The sequence below is a fragment of the Fukomys damarensis genome, unplaced genomic scaffold, assembly GCF_012274545.1.
Source record: "Fukomys damarensis isolate Sample0158 unplaced genomic scaffold, DMR_v1.0_HiC HiC_scaffold_9, whole genome shotgun sequence".
Lineage (NCBI taxonomy): Eukaryota > Metazoa > Chordata > Mammalia > Rodentia > Bathyergidae > Fukomys > Fukomys damarensis.
The window spans coordinates 1,553,559-1,570,825 of record NW_022900921.1 but is presented as its reverse complement, the minus strand read 5'-3'; the positions used below and the strand labels follow the sequence as shown (position 1 = coordinate 1,570,825).

The following is a 17,267-nucleotide window of genomic DNA, read 5'->3' as shown; positions in this document are numbered from 1 at the left end:
TTCCCCAACCCAGGATTGGGGATTGAATTCAGGGCCTGCACACTGACCTCCATCCCCAGCCCTTTTTATTCTTGTGAGACAGGGTCTCAGCCGAGTCACTTAACCGCCCTGGCTGGGCTGGTATTTATGTTCCTCCTGCCTAAGCCTTCCAGGGTGCTCTGCTCATGTTTTGTTTTAAAACAAAATGGAATATTGTATATACCACTTGTAACCTGTTTTTTTTGAAGAATATACCTTAGATGTTTGAATTTGCCAATAAATATCCTCCTTTTTAAAACAGATTTAGTGTACTTCTGAGAATAATGCATTCCTTATGAACATTTACATAGTATGTGGGGTGAAAAAACATGTAACTAAGAAAAAGGCTCAACAAAAACTTTACATCTATTCATAAAGGCTATTATGTGTATACACACATCTATGTGCATAAAAATGGAATCACATTTCTTTTATGGGGGTAAAGAAGAATTAAGATGTTATGTGTAGATATAAATTCCTTACGATGAATGCGATTGATGTGTATGACATATACTGACTGATAAAAAGAAATTAAAATCATTTTTCCCTATTCTGTATGCTCTCTCTTCACACTTGTGGTTGTTTATTTTGAGGTACAGAAGCAAACAATTGCCCAAACTTAATTGGTTTTATGATTTTGGGCAGATGGCTATGTTTGTGTTTGTGTGGGGGAGGTGGCCACGATAGTGTTTGTCACCCAAAGGGAATTGGAGAATGGAGGCAAAATTTTGCTGAATGCCCATGTGTGGGAACAGACTTGTTTGCCAAGAGACTCCCTCATGAGTGGAGGCATTACTCTATGTTTTCAAATGGGGGAGACCTCAATGGAAATGAGTCTTTTGCGCTTTGTTGTCTGTCATAATTTGTGAGCATATTATTATTCTTAGAGTAAATTTGTTTAAAAATTGTACAAAATGATTAGTAAAAAGTAAATGGTTTAAATAAATCTAGACAAAATTCAAAAAAATGTTCAGTTAAATCCAAGGAAGGCAAGAAACAAACAGGAAACAAACTAAAACGCAATCCTTTATCTGCAGTGAATCGAATGACCTAGAACAGACAAGCTATTGAATTATCTGAAGAGGTTGTTGTGTTTTGCTTTTTTCAGATGGGCTAAAACTGAGGTCTGGGGTGAGTTCCATGGTGCAGCATGTGCTTGGCCTGCATCAAGCCCTGGTTAGATACCCAGCATCCTAAGAGAAAAAAGGTGTAATAGTCTTTTTGAGAAACGTGCTGCAGTGACACGCTCTGCCTGCTGGTGCACTGCGTGAATTTCTGTGGGGTAGGCAGATGTCTGAGGTGCAGGAAGACTTCCCAGGCAAGGAAATGAATTTCCAGGCCACAATTCCCACTCCTGCTCCCGATCTGGAGAGATTCTCTTCTTGCTGACTTCAAACAGCGCTCTTCCTCTTAGTGAGGTCCTCAGAAAGGTGCAAGGCAGAGGTGCAAAGCTCCCAGGGCACCATGCTGCTGGCTACTGGTGCAATTCTTTTCTGAAAGCATTCTTTCCTGAGCAGTCAAAGGATCACTAGAGGTGGCTCCCCTGCCTTTAGCCACATTTCTGTTAACTTTGGAGCACTGTATTAGAAGTGTGCTTAGAAACCAGATACTGCAGCTATCGGGGGAGATGATAATTTCTTTTAACAATCCTTCCTTTATCTAGTCTAGAATGTCAAAGAATGTACTGCTTTTGAGTGAGAGTATATGGTGAGAACAAAGCAAGGAGAGCTCTGCTAAGCCATTGCACGGTTAAAATGGCACGCGTGTGTGTGGACACACAGTGTTTGACGTAAGCACTACTCTTCAGCAAGAGGTGCTGTGGAAAATATTTCACAATGGCTGTCAAGCCACCAGAGCCAAGCACAGTGGGCTTACTTACTGATAGCAACTTTTGTCTTCAGTGCTGCTCAATATTCGGCCCCAGGAGGGCTCATTAATTGGGAAGAATTGCAACTTTAAACAGTCAGTTACACATTACTGATGTTCATTGTTTTGTTTCTCCGGTACTCCTTTTTATATCTAATGAAATGAAGATAAGTGCATATTTTATAAATGTCAATAAATTTCTACAATGTCGAATAACACATGGAACATTATCATCTCAGAAAGTTCTCTCAAAGCTACGTGCAAATTGCTATAGTTTGCCTTCTAAAATGTCCCCTGAAGGCCCATGTGTTCAAAGGTTGGTTCCTTGCTCATTTTTGCTAGTGGAAGATGGTGGAAGCTTTAACAAGTGGGGCTGATGATGTGAAATTAGATCAGTGGGGAAGGGGTGCCCTTGAATAGGGGGTGTTGGACTCTCTTTTCCCCTCTCTCTCTTGCTACCTGGCTGACACAAGATCAGCTATTTCTTTGCCCTGTTCTCCTACCATGATATAGCGTGCTCCTACAGGCCCAAAACAACAGGGACAAGTAACAATAAACTGATACCATGAGCCAAAATAAACCTTTCCTCTTTATAAATTGATTATGGCAGGTATTTTGCCACAGTACTAGAAAGCTGACTAACAAACCAAAAAAACCAAAAGACCATGAGCAAACACTATTCTGATTTCTTTTACCATAAATTAATTTTGCTACTTCTAATACTTCATGTTACATGGAATCATCTGGTGTATACTTTCTGTTTCTGGCTTCTTTCAATCAACATAATTTGCTACTTAATACTTCATGTTACATGGAATCATCTGGTGTATACTTTCTGTTTCTGGCTTCTTTCAATCAACATATTATTTATCATATCCATCCATGATATTCTATATATTGGTAGTCCTATCTTTTCAATTACTGTGTGCACTTCCGTGCATAAATATGCAAAATTTCTTTATGCATTCATCCGATGATAGACATTTAGATTGTTTCAGAGTTGTGAATAAAGCTTCTCTAAACATTAGTATACATGTATTTTGGTGGACATAGATTTAATTTTTCTTGGGCAAATACTCATGATTAGAATTGTTGGCTGTAGGTGAGGCATATTGGTCTACTTAGCTGCTACAGCAAAGTATCATAGATGCAGTAGCTTTAACAACAAAGACTTGTTTCTCACAGTTGTGGAAGCTGGAAGTCCGAAATAGGTGCTGGCAGGTAGATTTCATTCTGAGGCCTCTTGTCGTGACTTGTGGGCAGATGCCATCTCGGTGTGCTCCTATGATCCCTTCTTTGTGTACACACACACAGTACAGTGAATTTTCATAATTTTATTTCCTTGGCATCCATCTTGTATATAAATTGCACTTCTTCATAGCAAAAGCAAGGCTGGTCATCCTTGACATAGTTTCTGCTTCCCTGCCTCCTCCCAGTTCCCCGAGGTGGCTGGCCCAGGTAACTGTCTATATAACTTCCTCCTGGTGACCAGCTCCTGTGGGACAACTTCATGAAACCTGCTGTGGTCGTCACTTTCTCATTGCTGGCACCAAGAGCCAATAGCACAATTTGAAGAGGAGCTTTATTTTGGCTTATGATTTTGGGAGATTGAGTTCATGGCAGGCAAATTCCAAGGCAGAAACAACATAATGGAAAGACATAGCAGAAGAAAGCTGCTTAACCCATGGCAGTTAAGAAGTAGAGGAAGGAGGAGCCCAGGAGAAGAATATGCCTTTCCAGTTCTTGTCCCAGTGACCTGTATCTTCTGAGCATGGCCCATCTCTGGACATTAAACTTTTGGGTGACGTTTTAGAAATAAATCACAACATCATGCTGATAACTGCACCCCACATATGAGTGTTCTATGTTGCTATAGCAAAATTCCTGAGACTGGGTACTTGATAAAGAAAAAAGATTTATTTTGCTTACAGGTTTGGAGGCTGGAAAGACAAGATGAAGTGGTCCCATCTGTTCAGCCTCTAGGAAGGGGCCCTTCTGCTGTCCTACTACATGATGGAGAAGAAGAAGGGAAATGGCCACAAGCAGTAAGGCAAGCACATGGGATGGTTTTTATGACACTCTGCTCTTGAGAGAATGGATTCTCAAATCAGCACTAATTCCTTCTGCAGGCGGCACCCCCAATGCTCTTATGACCTCACACTAGACCCCACGTCCTAAGATTTCCACCACCTTGATACCAAGTCTGTGTTCTGAAGATCACAAATGAATCACCTTCCCTCAGGGAGCCAAGGAGAAGGAAAGGTACCCACGTTTGTATTGTTAGTCAGGGATGGAGGAGGTGTGTGTGTGTGTGTGTGTGTGTGTGTGTGTGTGTGTGTGTCTGCTACTGGGTGTTGAATCCAGGGCTTCGTGCAACTGAGGCAAGCACTCTGCCGCTGAGCTACATTTCCAGCCCTTTTTTATTTTACTTTGAGGCAGGGTCTCCCTAAGTTTCTCAGGCTGGTCTCAAACGTATGATCCACCTGACTCACCTTCCCAAGCACCTAGGATTACAGGCCTGTGCCCCGGTGCCAGCTCCTGTTGGGAATTTTTAAGGACAGTTCAAGCTCCTCCTGGGATATGGCCCTCTACGAATCTGCATTCACTGAAGAGAGATGACTATGTCCTTTCCAAATATTGTCTGCCTCATTTTTATGCTCATCAGAAGGGAGGCGAGGGAGGAATGCAGATACTAATTTGGAGCAGAACTGCATTATCCTGGGATCATTTAGAATCTTTATTTTGGAGTGTTTAGAAAGGCAATTGATGTCAGAGCCCCAGCTAACACCTCAAGGGGTGGACGGGAAAGGGTAGCAGCCTTTGAAAGGCTCATTCCCAGAATTTGGAATTAAGGTTTTCAAACTCGTTGTTCTTTGTTGGGGTCAGGACACATCTTCCTGACCTCTTTGGGCTCATCTGATGCCAGGTCAAACTTGGCAGACATTACTGTGGAACATCACTGTATTCACAGAGGTATCGGAGTCTGTTGGACTCTGCCTGGGGACAGCCGACCATGGACTGAAATGTCTAAAAACTGTGAGCCAAAATAAACCCTCCCTTACGTTGCACGTGTTATGTATTGTGTCTCACAATGAGAATGTGGATCTTGGTCAGGCATTTTATCATATATCTTTTTGATCATGATGATCCAGTCACTTTGGCTTTTGGAGAAGCTCCACATGGGTGAAATGTCCACATCGTACCATCTCAGGGACACGTTTTCACTAGGACCCGTCACAGGTGATGCAGACCTCCACCACTTGGTCCAAGGGCTCTCGGAAGATTATTTTCTCCTTCCATCATCTACTGTTTGGCAGAAAGTGCTGATTCCAGCTCACCCTCCGTGGGAGAGGAGCGAATTCAGCTCCACACTCTGGTGGGTGGGGAGTTGGGAGGATGAAGTGCATCCACACACTGCTTGGAAATCTTCTGGAAAGAAAGTTGGTTCCTTCACTCTCACTTATTTGCTTATTCAATTACTTGACTTTATCCATATGGATTTATTTATGCTCATTTCATTCTTTGAGTTATAGTCCAAGATTAGCTTAGTATCCCTTCTCCTAAATGGTTGGGATAGGAAGTATTACACATTTTTTCAGACTCTGAAATACTTGCATATCCATCTTGAGATACCTTGGGGATGGCATGTAAGTGTAAACCTGAAATAAATTTACAGTTCAGGTAAAAATTTTACACATACACAGAAGGTAATTTTATATAATGTTTTTATGGTAACTGCATCTTTACTGTGCCTGTGAAGTAAATCAGGTGTGGAATTTTCCCTTGGTGCCATCAAATTCCCTAAAAGTTTTGGTTTTTGGAGCATTTCAGATTTCTGAGTAGGGAGGCTCAAATTATAATACATTGGTTATTTTGTTCCAGGGATGCTCAAATTATAATACCTAGGTTATTTTGTTCTGGAGTTGCTCTAGTTTTCCTTCCTCCCCATCCTGCCTTTCTTTTATCCTTTCTTCTTTTCTTTATTTCTCTCTTTTTTTTTTTTTGGTATATTGTTATTTTCTAATACTACAGGATGCTCCAGATTCACCTTGGTTTCCCTGTACCAGGGACAAAATCAGGTGTTTTGTTTTCTAGGAGCCAAAACCACTAATTTTGGATCAGCAACACAATAAGCATGAAGCTCAGCACAAATGACAGATGACCAGGTTGAAAATCAGCTGGTCAGAATCCTGAGACTCACACATGAAGAGTTAGTTTAGAGTCAGATTTATTAGGGCTCAGAACTCAGCACTTGGACGCAACCAGCTCTCAGTGTCCATGTGGCCCAGACCCCCATCATTGCTGAGGGCTCCTTGTCAGATATAAAGAAGTAGAAAGCGTAGCGTCGGCCCTGAAGCAACAGAGACAATTTAATTAATCCAGGGTGATAAGAACACTCTGTAGAAGACTGCGGCCTCTAGCAAATGTCAGGGAGGGCTTCTCACTTGCGGCGACATTACCAGGCTCTCCACGAAGGCTCCCTGGTAGGCCTGGCCTTGGAGTAGGAACTTGAAGGACAAGTTGAGGGAGGTGATGCCATGAAACATGGAAAGGTCTCCGATGGCCATGACAGGGGCAAGCCCTGGTTCCTCCGGAGAGAATGGTCTCTGGGGAGTGGTGCAGGTAGAAAGGATGACGCTGTATTTCAACATTCACTGAACTGAAGTGAAACTTTCTCCCCAAGTTTTTAATTGGCTCCCAAGGGTTGGCCCCTAATGGCTGATTAGTACAGAATGGCAGTTGCCTGTGGGGAAGAGGGTGAGGCACCGCCCAGGAGCCCATGCTGCAGGAAGGAGGCTCCTGGCTCAGGCCTGGCCCCTGGGAACTCGGGCCCTGGAGGACAGACACAGTCTTGACTTCCTGTGTGTCCCTGCGGAGGGCGCTCCCAGCCTGGCATCGCATCTGCTTCTATAACGTGACATCACTAGAGACCTCTCACAATGCTTCGCTGTGACTTCTGATTAGTTCATGTCCTGTGAGTGCACTGCACGCAAAGACTCATGAGCAGGCCTGAATTACCTGGGTGCCTGGAGCCATCTTTCCCATCCCCCTGCGTACTGGCCCCACGGAGAGACGGGGGCTTCTGTGATGCTGTAGTGGTTCAGAGCTGTTGGAGGCTGACAGACATGAGGGTCATGCAGAAGTAATCAGCCCGTGACCATTCATGGCGAGGGCAGTCCAAGCAAGGCACAGGCCTTTCCTCCGCCACCCACACCAACTGTGGACCTTGCAGGGCTTTCTTTACTCCTTTAGGCAGACTTCCACATGGCCAAGAATGATTTCCCATGATGAGCTAAGGGGACCATGTGGTTAGAGAACGCGTTTATTTTTGGCCCTGTGCCTTTTAATAAGTTCGCTGACTTCGCTCTGTCCTCATTCTCCTTCAGATACCCAACTTTTGAGTGAGACTTTAGGGAGAGACAGGTTGAGAAACCAATCTGAGAAGTCACCCCTGGCTTTTCCCATTCAACCTGGTTTCGTGGTTGTGTCCCAGTGATGTGTGTCCCCATTGAGCCACGTGATGTCCTTGTCAGATCCTAGTTACCCAGATTCTGCTCCATTACTCCATTACTTTTGATATGTAGGAATACAAATTCCCAGTTTCCCACAAGGTACTAAAAATACATTTTTTTTCCTAAAAACCCATAGGTTCTTAGTTGGGAGAGATGCCCTTGAACACACAGCAGATTGTCAGGAGGAAAAACAGCAGGGCTAAAAACATGTGCCATGCCTTACACAGGGAAGAAGTAGATCTTCTGGGAAAGCCACCGTGTCTCAAAACAGTGGACTGGAACTCTGTGCTTACTAGCATTTTAGTGAAGCGCATCACAGCTTAATGTGACCAGACAAAGGACAAGGACGCCTGGGTTCTGAGCTGGGGAAAGTGTTGGAGGCCCATAAAATCTCCTCCCAGTTTCCTGTGGCTTCTGCCCACACCATCTGTGTGGTGGCTGCTCCAGTAGGGGAGGGTTTATGCCTCTGGCTTTAGGAGGCAAAGGAGGGATGGATAGAAAGACCTTCTATTGCTGTGACTCTTCCTCCTGCATGGGGAGGCAGAGAAAGCTGCTGCTTTTTCACTTTCCTCAGCTCAACAATCCTCAATGTTTTCTTCCTCTTTTTTCGGTACCGGGGATTGAACTCGGGTCCTTGCGCTTGCAAGGCAGGCCACCAAACCGCTGAGCTAAATCCCCGGCAATCCTCACTGTTTTAGCAAGAGGTATTTTGGTTTCCTTCACCCATGACACTCACGTACCATCAGGTATTCCTCAATACATGGCTCTTCAGGAGAGCAGGAACTCTGCGGAGCCTGTAGGGTGTCCGTCCTTCATAAGCTGTGGCTGTTTCCCCAAACTGAGTGTAATGTAAGGATGGTGAGAGGAGTGTGCAGATGTGGGTAATGCAGGGAAGACTAGGATGGGGACAAAATGAGTCTCAGATCCTGAAGCAGCAAAACCTCGTCCGTGTGTTTTACTGAAGCAGCGCACTGAACCTCATCTAGGATGAATGTGAGCAGTCAGAAAGTGCGTGAAGCCGGTGCTGTGCAGTCAGGTTCCTGCTGCCACCACACGCTCTCCTGGGAGTCCACACTCAGCTTGAGGAGCCCTGATGGTGTGCTCTACCATGTCTAGGCACACGGTTCATGGAGGACTGAAGACAAATGTACACTTTTAGAATTTATAAAAAAAGGCGAGTCTTCAGACTTGCCGAGAATGTGGTTGAAGTGAGAAATATTTCCGTCAATGAGGAGAAGTATAAGGCAGTGTGAGGCCAAGTGATGCCAGGCTTTCTGCTTGAGCCCACCCTCCCATGTGGGCTTCTCCTGTCCTCCTCCATGTTTCATTTAGAATTGGCTTCTGGGGTCCAGTGAGTGCCTGAGGAGGCCTAAACTGAGCCTGTGATGAGGACAGAGACGTAGAGGGAGAGACAGGAGCCGTGGGATCAGGGTTAGGGCTGGTGAGGGGCAGAACCCAGTCAGGAAGGAGCTGCTGCTGAGGAACGTGAGCACTGACTGCCCAGGAGGTTGGCGGGAACCCAGAAGGGAAGGACCGACAGGCAGGAAGGCCAGTGAGGGGCTGGCCGTGGAAGTGTGAGCACTGGGGACTCAGGTGATGACGCTCTGGACACCAGTGAAAGCAGGTGGAAACTGACCTTGTCAGGACTGAGTAGGACAAGGCGGGAACTGACCTTGTCGGTACTCCTGTGTGGAACAGGAAGAGGCGTGCGCTTGGGCCCGATAGAGCAGAACAAATTCTGGACTTGGAATCAGAAGTCCAGGGTCCCCAACCCAAATCCACAATGGATGCATATCTCCACGCCCCGAAGAGCTACACAAACTCGAACATGTCAGCTTTCAGGGTACTCTGTTTCCCACAGCCCATCTAAACCCGAAGGGGTATGACCAGTTCCACAGTGAAGGAGCTGCTCTCTGTAACTTCCTGTCACCCCTCCATAACCAGAACCCACGCGGAGTCACAAAACATCAGAAGTTAGGGTGGTGTGGGGTCATTCAAGGGTAAGTCCAGATCTGTGAGAGATGGGGGAGAACTGAAGTCTCGGTCGGAAGAAAGACCTACGATGGCAAGACCAAATCCTGAGCATGGGGAGATCATCGGACCATTCTGTAAATAACAGCAACAACTTATACAGCCCTGGACAAGTCAGTCTTTCAAATGAGCCAGCTACCAGGAAAGAGTAGCATCTTTTTCTCTGACTAAGGGTAGCCAGCTCCAAAGTCTTCTGAAATTCCTAGATCACTGTGGTTGCTGGTGTCTCATGGGGCTGCTGGCTAGACCCAAAAATGAAGGAAAGCTAAATATTTTTGATTCTTCATTTTCCTTGTCTGTAAAATGTCTTTCTTGTATACAGCCCAATTAGTAGGAAATTTACTGGTTTTTATAATCATGAGCACCTGTCATCCACAAATTTAAAACTGGACCATGATCACAGATCACTAATAGCCAGGGGTATTAGCCCCAAGTGGATTCTTATCTCTCTGTTTGTATGACAAATTAATGTATGACATCCAGCAGCACTGAGTTCTAAAGTGTCCTAATTCTGGGACCTGTGAATTAGCTTCTTCAAGGCTGCTTTTATGTCCCGATTCCTCAGGCTGTAGATGAAGGGATTGGCCAGTGGTGTCACCACTGTGAAGATGACAGAGGGCACTCTGTCCTTTGTGGAGAAGGAGGATGAGGGGTGCATATAGACCCCCAGGATTGCCCCATAAAAGAGGCAGACCACAGTGAGGTGGGAGCCACAGGTGGACAGGGCTTTCCTTATCCCCTGGGCTGAGGGCAACCTTAGCACTTTAGAAAAGATGTAGGCATATGAAACAACAATGCACATAAATGGTGTCAGAAATATCACGCTACCCTCAGTGAAAACCATGAGGTCATTGATGAAGGTGTCAGAACAAGAGAGCTTCAGGAGAGGGTAGGGGTCACAGAAGAAGTGGCGCACAGTGTTGTTGGAGCAGAAGTTGTGTCTGACCATGAGCAGAGTGTGGAGGAGAGAATGCAGGTTGGTAATGACCCAGGAGACGGCCACCAGGAAAACACAGAGTCTGGGCTTCATGATCACGGTATAGTGCAGTGGGTGACAGATGGCCACATAGCGGTCATAGGCCATCACACTCAGGAGGAACCCGTCCATGTTGCCAAATGTGATGAAGAAGTAGATCTGGGTCATGCACTGTGGGTAAGAGATGGACTTGCTCCCCACCACGTGATTCACCAGCATCTTGGGGACTGTGACTGATGAGAAGCAGATGTCCACACTGGAGAGGTTGGCCAAGAAGAAGTACATGGGCGTGTGGAGGTGAGGGTCCCAGCTGATGGCCAGGACGATGAGAATGTTCCCGAGGATGGTGACCAGGTACAGGCACAGGAACAGCCCGCAGAGGGCATCTTCCTCCTCCTGCTGTCCAGAGAGTCCCAGGAGGAGGAATTCTGTGACTGTAGTGTGGTTGTCCCCGTCCATGTCTGTGGATTCCATGCCTGTGGGGAAGAAAGTGTCATCATATTAGAGCATTATATGTCAACACCTTCCTCCTCACAGGCACACACATGCCTTGGTGGGTTGAAATAGTACTTCCAGTGGTACCGTAAGTACCCGTCAGGTCGCAGACACACATCACAGCCAGACACAGGTGCATCTATCTGATTGACTGTGCTGGGCACAGGAGGCAGAGCCACTGCTGCACTGCACCCTGTGCTAGAAAACAGTCCTTTCAGCACAGGCAATCTTGTCATGAAAAACACAACTGAAACTCACCCAGCAGTGTTAGTTTCCAGTCTGGGTCCCACATCACTCGCTGTCCAGACCCACATGCAACCTGTGGGCTGAGGGTGTCAGGTGCCTGTTCTATATTTTGATTTAAATTTGTTGAAAATTTACCAAAGTGAAATGTTCTACACTCAGCAGCACATGATGAACATGCACATTTGGTCTGTGGCTTCCCAGTTTTCTTGGGATTTGGGAAATCCCTGGTTTTGATAAACCCTCTTTCGTTGCTTTCCCCAGCACTTTACCTGCAGCTAAGGCACAGCTGCCACAGCTCACAGCTGCAATCTACTGACTCAGTCTGTGCTCTGCTTGTAGAGTGCGGTGGGCCTCCTCCTTTCTGCCGGTCTGAAGGACACAGGCGGATACTGCTGCAGCTGGATGCTCTCGTTCTGGGGAGGAAGAGATTTACTGATCCATGAGAAAAGATAAGACGTAGAAAAGATAATCCCAGAAGAACCCAGGACCCCAGAGAGCAGTCAGGGAAACCTTACGAATGCAATGGTCCCAAAGGAATTCTTGGTGTCTAACCAGGAAACCAGAGGAGATGCGTGAGGGAAGCTCAGAACCAGCAGGAAAGGGAAGAGAAAGAGGGAGTCTCCTCTGTTTAGAGGCCTGGCTATCGGAGCAGAGGATGCCGTAGGGAATCGTTGCAGGACGTTGCTTCCAGGACATGTGCGGTGCTCAAAAATACAGTGAATGTCCGAACTAGAAAATAAGTAGAGTAATAGACACATTGCCATTATTTCTGAAAATATTCCCTCTTGCTTCCAACACATTTATCCCACGACTCTTGGCCCTGTGTCTTCTCTTGTAATACATTTTTGAAATATTTAAAAGTATTCACCACAGTTTTCCATCACCCTTTTCCTATGTAATGGGGATGAGATGGCTGCCTGTGTGAGTTAAATTAGTGAAATTAATCCCAGCAAAGTGCTGAGGCGTGAGATCATTTCAACCTGGGTCAACTCCCAGAAGCAAGTAGGCAGAGCAGTGTCAGCGCAAACTGGAGGTGTTCGTGACGAGGCACAGGTGATGGAGAACTTCCAAGCTGAGTGAGGGTTAAGGAGGCTGAGGTGGGTTCCATCATTAAGAGTAAGAGGAGAATGTCATTACTGCGAGATGTCAATGTTCTCATGTTTACAACACGCAGTTTTCCAGCAAGAGAGAGACAACAAGGAGGAACAGGCTGTCCAGGAGATCTATTCTGTTGTACTGAATTGCTTCTAAGGTCAAATAAGGAGAACGTCAAGCTCCAGTTCTCTGCCCTCTCTAGGGATAGTGTCTGTACGGAGAAGCGGGGTGGCCTTGGCACGGTCAGCTCCTGAGAATCACGGCACCCCTTCACGCCTGGTTCATGGTTCGGAGCTCAAGGCCCAGCATCTCGAGGGTCTGCAGGAACCTGCTCCATCGTGGTAGGTCCTGCCCTTCCTTCCTCTCACTCGAATTGGGTACTCGCCCCATCTTCTGGACTTTGATTCACATTTCCACGCAGGGAGACACGCTCTTAGCGGCACCTCTGTTGCTGTAACTTAAATATGGTGATGTCTGCTTTCACGCATTGATCTCTGTGAGTCACACGGTGTGTGACTGTGTGTGAGCCGCCCGCCATGCCTGCATCACTGCCTACCTGTGTCCTCCTCCAGCAAAGACGGCACAGTCTCTGGATTCCTGTCCAGGACAAACCCCCTCCGTGGGGCTCAGAATGGCATCCATGGCGCCGTTGCAATCACGGAGTGTGGAGCATGACGTAACGCCAAGGTGGGGATTAGGGCCAGAGCAGGAGGGCCCTGCACAGCTGGCGCAGGAGTCTCTCTTTGGTTCTGGGAATGCAGGCTCCTGGGTCTGAACTTCTGGCCAAGTTGAGCTATAGCTCGCAGCCCCTGCTCCTGGGTCAGCCAAGCCCATTTTCTCCTTCCTCACCACACCCTACTTCCTGTTTCCAAGTCAGAATCACAGTTGCTGGTCCAGCATGGACAGCACATCCTCCCACAGAAAGGATTGTCCCCGCCAGACCAAGAGATGTTTCCCCTTTGAGCTGGGTTACGTGCAGAGGGATTTCATGGCTGCTTTTGCAAATGTCACTCTGTGTCCCTGTGAATCAGGTTGCCATTAGAGGTGGCTCAGCCTCACCTGCCTTCCCAACCCTTCTTACCTGGCTGCTCTGTCCCTGGCAGGTGCTCTCAGGAAATTCCCATCTCTGCCAGCTCCATGCTCGTCTCTGTCTGGATGATGGGAAATTCCCAGCGGGGCTGAGACAGTGCAGCCTTTTCTCAGAGGGGTAGGAGAGGCTCTCTGATCCAAGACTTTATGATTGGGTGCAAATAAATAGATCCTCCCTGGTCCTTTTGCCGGAGTCAGAGATTTCCCTGAAGACCACTGCTGGTCTGGGTATCCTCCCTCAGGAGGACCAGTGTTAATTGTGCCTTACCGAATTCTCTCTGGACTCAGAATATACGCTGTTAGAAACTCAGTTTTATGCAAATACTTGCTATACAATCTGGAGCTTTAAACTGCTGTTATCAGTCAGCATTTACTAGATAAACAGATATAACACAAGATATACAAACACATATGAATTTCCAAAATGGGCTTACAGTGTCCACCCACAGAGTCTGATGAGGAAGGGTGCAGAGTGTCTGTGTGCACACTGGAGACCAAAGGATTTAGTCAAAGGTCTGGAGCTCACTGTAGCATCCCGTGTGAGTCAGTATGGGGAGACCGAAGGCTCTGTGACAGAGGTTAAAGAGTTCTGGCCAGAGGGCTAGGGATCCACGCCGGAAGTCGAAGAGCCTGAGCTGGAAACCAGGAGATGCCATCCGAGGTGCAGACGAAGACTGGAGCTCTTCTGAGGAAGCAGAAGCAGACCCCTCCTCCCTCACTGCCCTTATGCCATCTGTGCCAGCAGCTGCCCTGGGGGGCCTTCCACACCTAGCAGGCAGAGGTGCTGAGCCAATTTACTTAAGCTTCTCTTAACTAAACTTCTTAAATTGACAAATCAATCACCCATCACAACTCCCCTTCTTTTGGTCTATTCCCTGAAAAATCATGAGAGGAGGGAAGAGAGAGGGATGTGTTTCATCTAGAAAGTGTTTTACCAGTTGATAAGCCATGTGAAAATGTAAAGCACAAAACCAAAATGTGAAAATGTAGGCGCACAAGAAGTCTTTTACTAAATCCATACATCTACTAGAATACTAAAGTATTTCTCAATATTCAATCTTTCTAGTAGTCCAGTAGAAATACAGATAGCAAGGGATTTGATTTCCAAAATAAAAGGTGGGATATAAAGATGTGATAAAATGCATGCACACATTTATGGACATACTCATAATTGCACCATAGATGTTAAAATGTTTATTATATATATATTTCCATTAAGCTTCATTTATATGAACTAGTATTGAACATCTCATTGGTTATATTGAAACTCTTTAAAAGTCCCTCAAATATACATGTTACATGGCACATATTCTGGTCAAAGAGGAATGAATTAAGAACCCAGCAAATACAATTTAAAAAAAAAAGAGGTTTTGTTTGATTTTTTAAATTTTGAGGTATATTTTCTATTCAATAAAAATCATTCCTTTTAGTGTATAGGTCTATGAATTTTGACAAATGTATGCAGTATTGTAACTTCCATCAAGTCAAGATATCAAAGAGTTGAATCGTGTACAAAGAATTCACCTTGTACCCTGTATTTAACTCTTATCCAAACTCAAGCCTGTTGTAATCTCTGGTATTTATGTGTCAGTAGGGTGATCATTTTTATTTTGGAGTAATATTTAATTATTTTGAACTACCACCATTCATTAATTCCCTCATAGGCTCAAGGACATTGGGGCTGTTTTTAGTTTTATGTATTGCAGGTGAATCTGCTGTAACAACTGTGTGTAGGTGTTTGTGAATGTAACCTGCTCTTCCACTTGGATAACTGTCGGGGGCCAGAGCTGAGGGGTCAGATAGTACACTTTACAGGCTGAATGCTTGTGTTCCTCTCCAATTCCTGTGTTATAGTCACAACCCTCAGTGCACCTGCATCTGGAGATCAAGACCCAAAAGAAGTCATCGAGGTCAAAGGAAAGCGTAAGGGGAGCAGCACAGAAAGAGCAACGCCAGAGTTGTCCTTCTTCCTCTGTCCCTCACTGCCCTTCAGGACAGGCATGGAAGAAAGGTCACGAGGGGACATCTGCAGGTCAGCAAGAACTGCTTCAGAAACCGCCAAGGACAACAGAACAGGTAGAGTTGAAGCAAGGCATTTTTTGAGGATTATTAAAGATAATGTGTCTTTTTCTATAATACATTTTTAAAACTTTGAACATTCACAATACTTTGTGATCATACCATGTATCTACATATGGAAATTTTTAGCAAGAAAAGTGTGCTCTTTCTTTTTCATTTATTTGTTTATTCAATTGTTTTCATCCACCTGCACATATTTATGCTTATTTTACCCTCTGAGTTATCATCCAGTACAGTCTGAGTATCCCTAACAACCATCTTGGAACCAGAAGGGTTTGGCTTTCAGACTGTTCACATTCTGGAATAGTTGCAGATTTGTAATGAGATGCCTTGGAGACGGAACCCCAGTTCACTTCTGAAATTCGTTCCTGTCTTTTATATACCACATGCACAGAGTGGGAAAGTAATGTCAGACAGTATTTTTAGTATACCTGTGTTTGCTGTCAGGGATGCGATTTTCCACAGTGGTATCATGTCGGCATGCTAAAAAATTCAGATTTAGGGGAATGTCTGATTTCAGATTTCAGTATTAGGGGTGCTCAACATGTGATATGTTTATTGGTTCATTCAGACTGGCTACTGTGTTTCTTTGGATGTCCCTATCGTGTTTTCTTTTTCGATATGTCCTGACTTCTTCATATTACAAGATGCTCCAGGTTCACGGTGTTTCTCTGCCCCATGGGGCGAAATAGGCCTTTGTAAAAATGATTAAACTAGTTCCTTTTGACCAGCAATGCAATACGTGTGAAAAACAGATGACCTGTTTCATAACAGGCTGATCATTGGCCTGAAACTCACAGGGGAAGAGTCAGGGTAGAGTCAGGTTTATTAGGACTTGCAGCTCACCAATCGGATGAAGCAGCTGTCGCTCTCCATGCTGCGTAAGGTAAGGTCCAGAATCGGTGATGACCCCCTGAAACCACAGATAATAAAGTACTAGAAAGCTGAGCTTCTGCCCTGAACCAAAAGGAGAAAACACAGGGGAACTGCAACTATCACTAGAAGTTTGCAATAAGCAGCAGATGGCAGGAAAGCCTTTTTCAGCTCATGTGGGACAGTATTAGGCTCTCCTTTAGGCTCCTTGGTACGCCTGACCTTGGAAACTTGAAGGACAAGTCCTAGGAGGCACTGCCTCGAAACATGGAAATCTCTGTAGTGCCAAGACTTGGGTTCTGTACAGGGAGGAGGCATGGCCCTCTACCACAGCAGTCTCTGAGCCAAAGGCATGCTTCTCACTTTGCTCAGTTGCCTCTCCAAGAGTTGACCCTCTTGTTGACTGAGTACTGGATGGAAATTAGCTGTGGGCGGAGGGTGAGGCACCTCCCAGGAGTTCAGGCTGCAGGAAGGAGGCTCCTGGAATGGACCTGCTCCCTGGGAACTCAGGTTCTGGAGGAGAAATCACCAGACACAATCCTGAGTTCCTGGCCATCCCCGGGGAGAGCGCACGAGAGACCTCTCATGATGCTTTGCTATAATTTCTGATCAATTCATGTCCTGTGAGTGTGCCGTAAGTAAAGGCCCACATCAGGGCCCCTGGAGCAGTCCTTCCTGTCCTCCTGGCACTGGGCCATGAGAAGAGATGAAGGGAGTCACTGATGATGATGAGGTACATGGTTCCCACCAGTAGAAGGCTGAAGACTTGAGGCTCATGCGGAAAGGACCAGCACACAATCCCTCACAGGCCTCCTCTGGCACAGTCCTTTGCTCTTCTGCCCACAGCCAGCTGCAGATCCAGCAGGGCTTTCTTCCCCATTTCAGTCAGACTTCTGAATGGCCGGGATGAACTGGGGAACTGTGTGGTTGCAGAATGATTTTCCCTTTGCCTCTGTGCCCTTTAAGTTCACTGACTCCCTTCCGGT

At 45.9% G+C, this 17,267-nt stretch overlaps 1 protein-coding gene and 1 long non-coding RNA gene across 2 annotated transcripts in view; one reads left to right on the top strand and one right to left on the bottom strand.

Moving 5' to 3' along the window:
* The window catches only part of LOC104873228, a 16,550-nt gene extending 1,071 nt beyond the window's left edge, over window positions 1–15,479 (top strand). The window contains exons 2-4 of the long non-coding RNA XR_002025905.1: window positions 3,816–3,929; window positions 4,014–4,146; window positions 15,184–15,479. This is a non-coding gene — a long non-coding RNA (uncharacterized LOC104873228). The remainder of the gene's footprint in view (window positions 1–3,815; window positions 3,930–4,013; window positions 4,147–15,183) is intronic.
* On the bottom strand, window positions 4,971–11,486 carry LOC104873268 (olfactory receptor 1361). The gene is made up of 3 exons (XM_010639855.2): window positions 11,415–11,486; window positions 9,947–10,865; window positions 4,971–4,989 (listed from the first exon to the last, which is right to left on the bottom strand). Exons 2-3 carry the CDS (start codon window positions 10,861–10,863, stop codon window positions 4,971–4,973), a joined length of 936 nt encoding a protein of 311 aa, XP_010638157.2. The 5' UTR covers window positions 10,864–10,865; window positions 11,415–11,486.
* Window positions 15,480–17,267: the final 1,788 nt, after the last annotated feature.

What these genes read in the sequence shown, in the direction of transcription:
- LOC104873268 (XM_010639855.2), bottom strand. Translation starts at nt 10,863, where the DNA reads ATGGACGGGGACAACCACACTACAGTCACAGAATTCCTCCTCCTGGGA.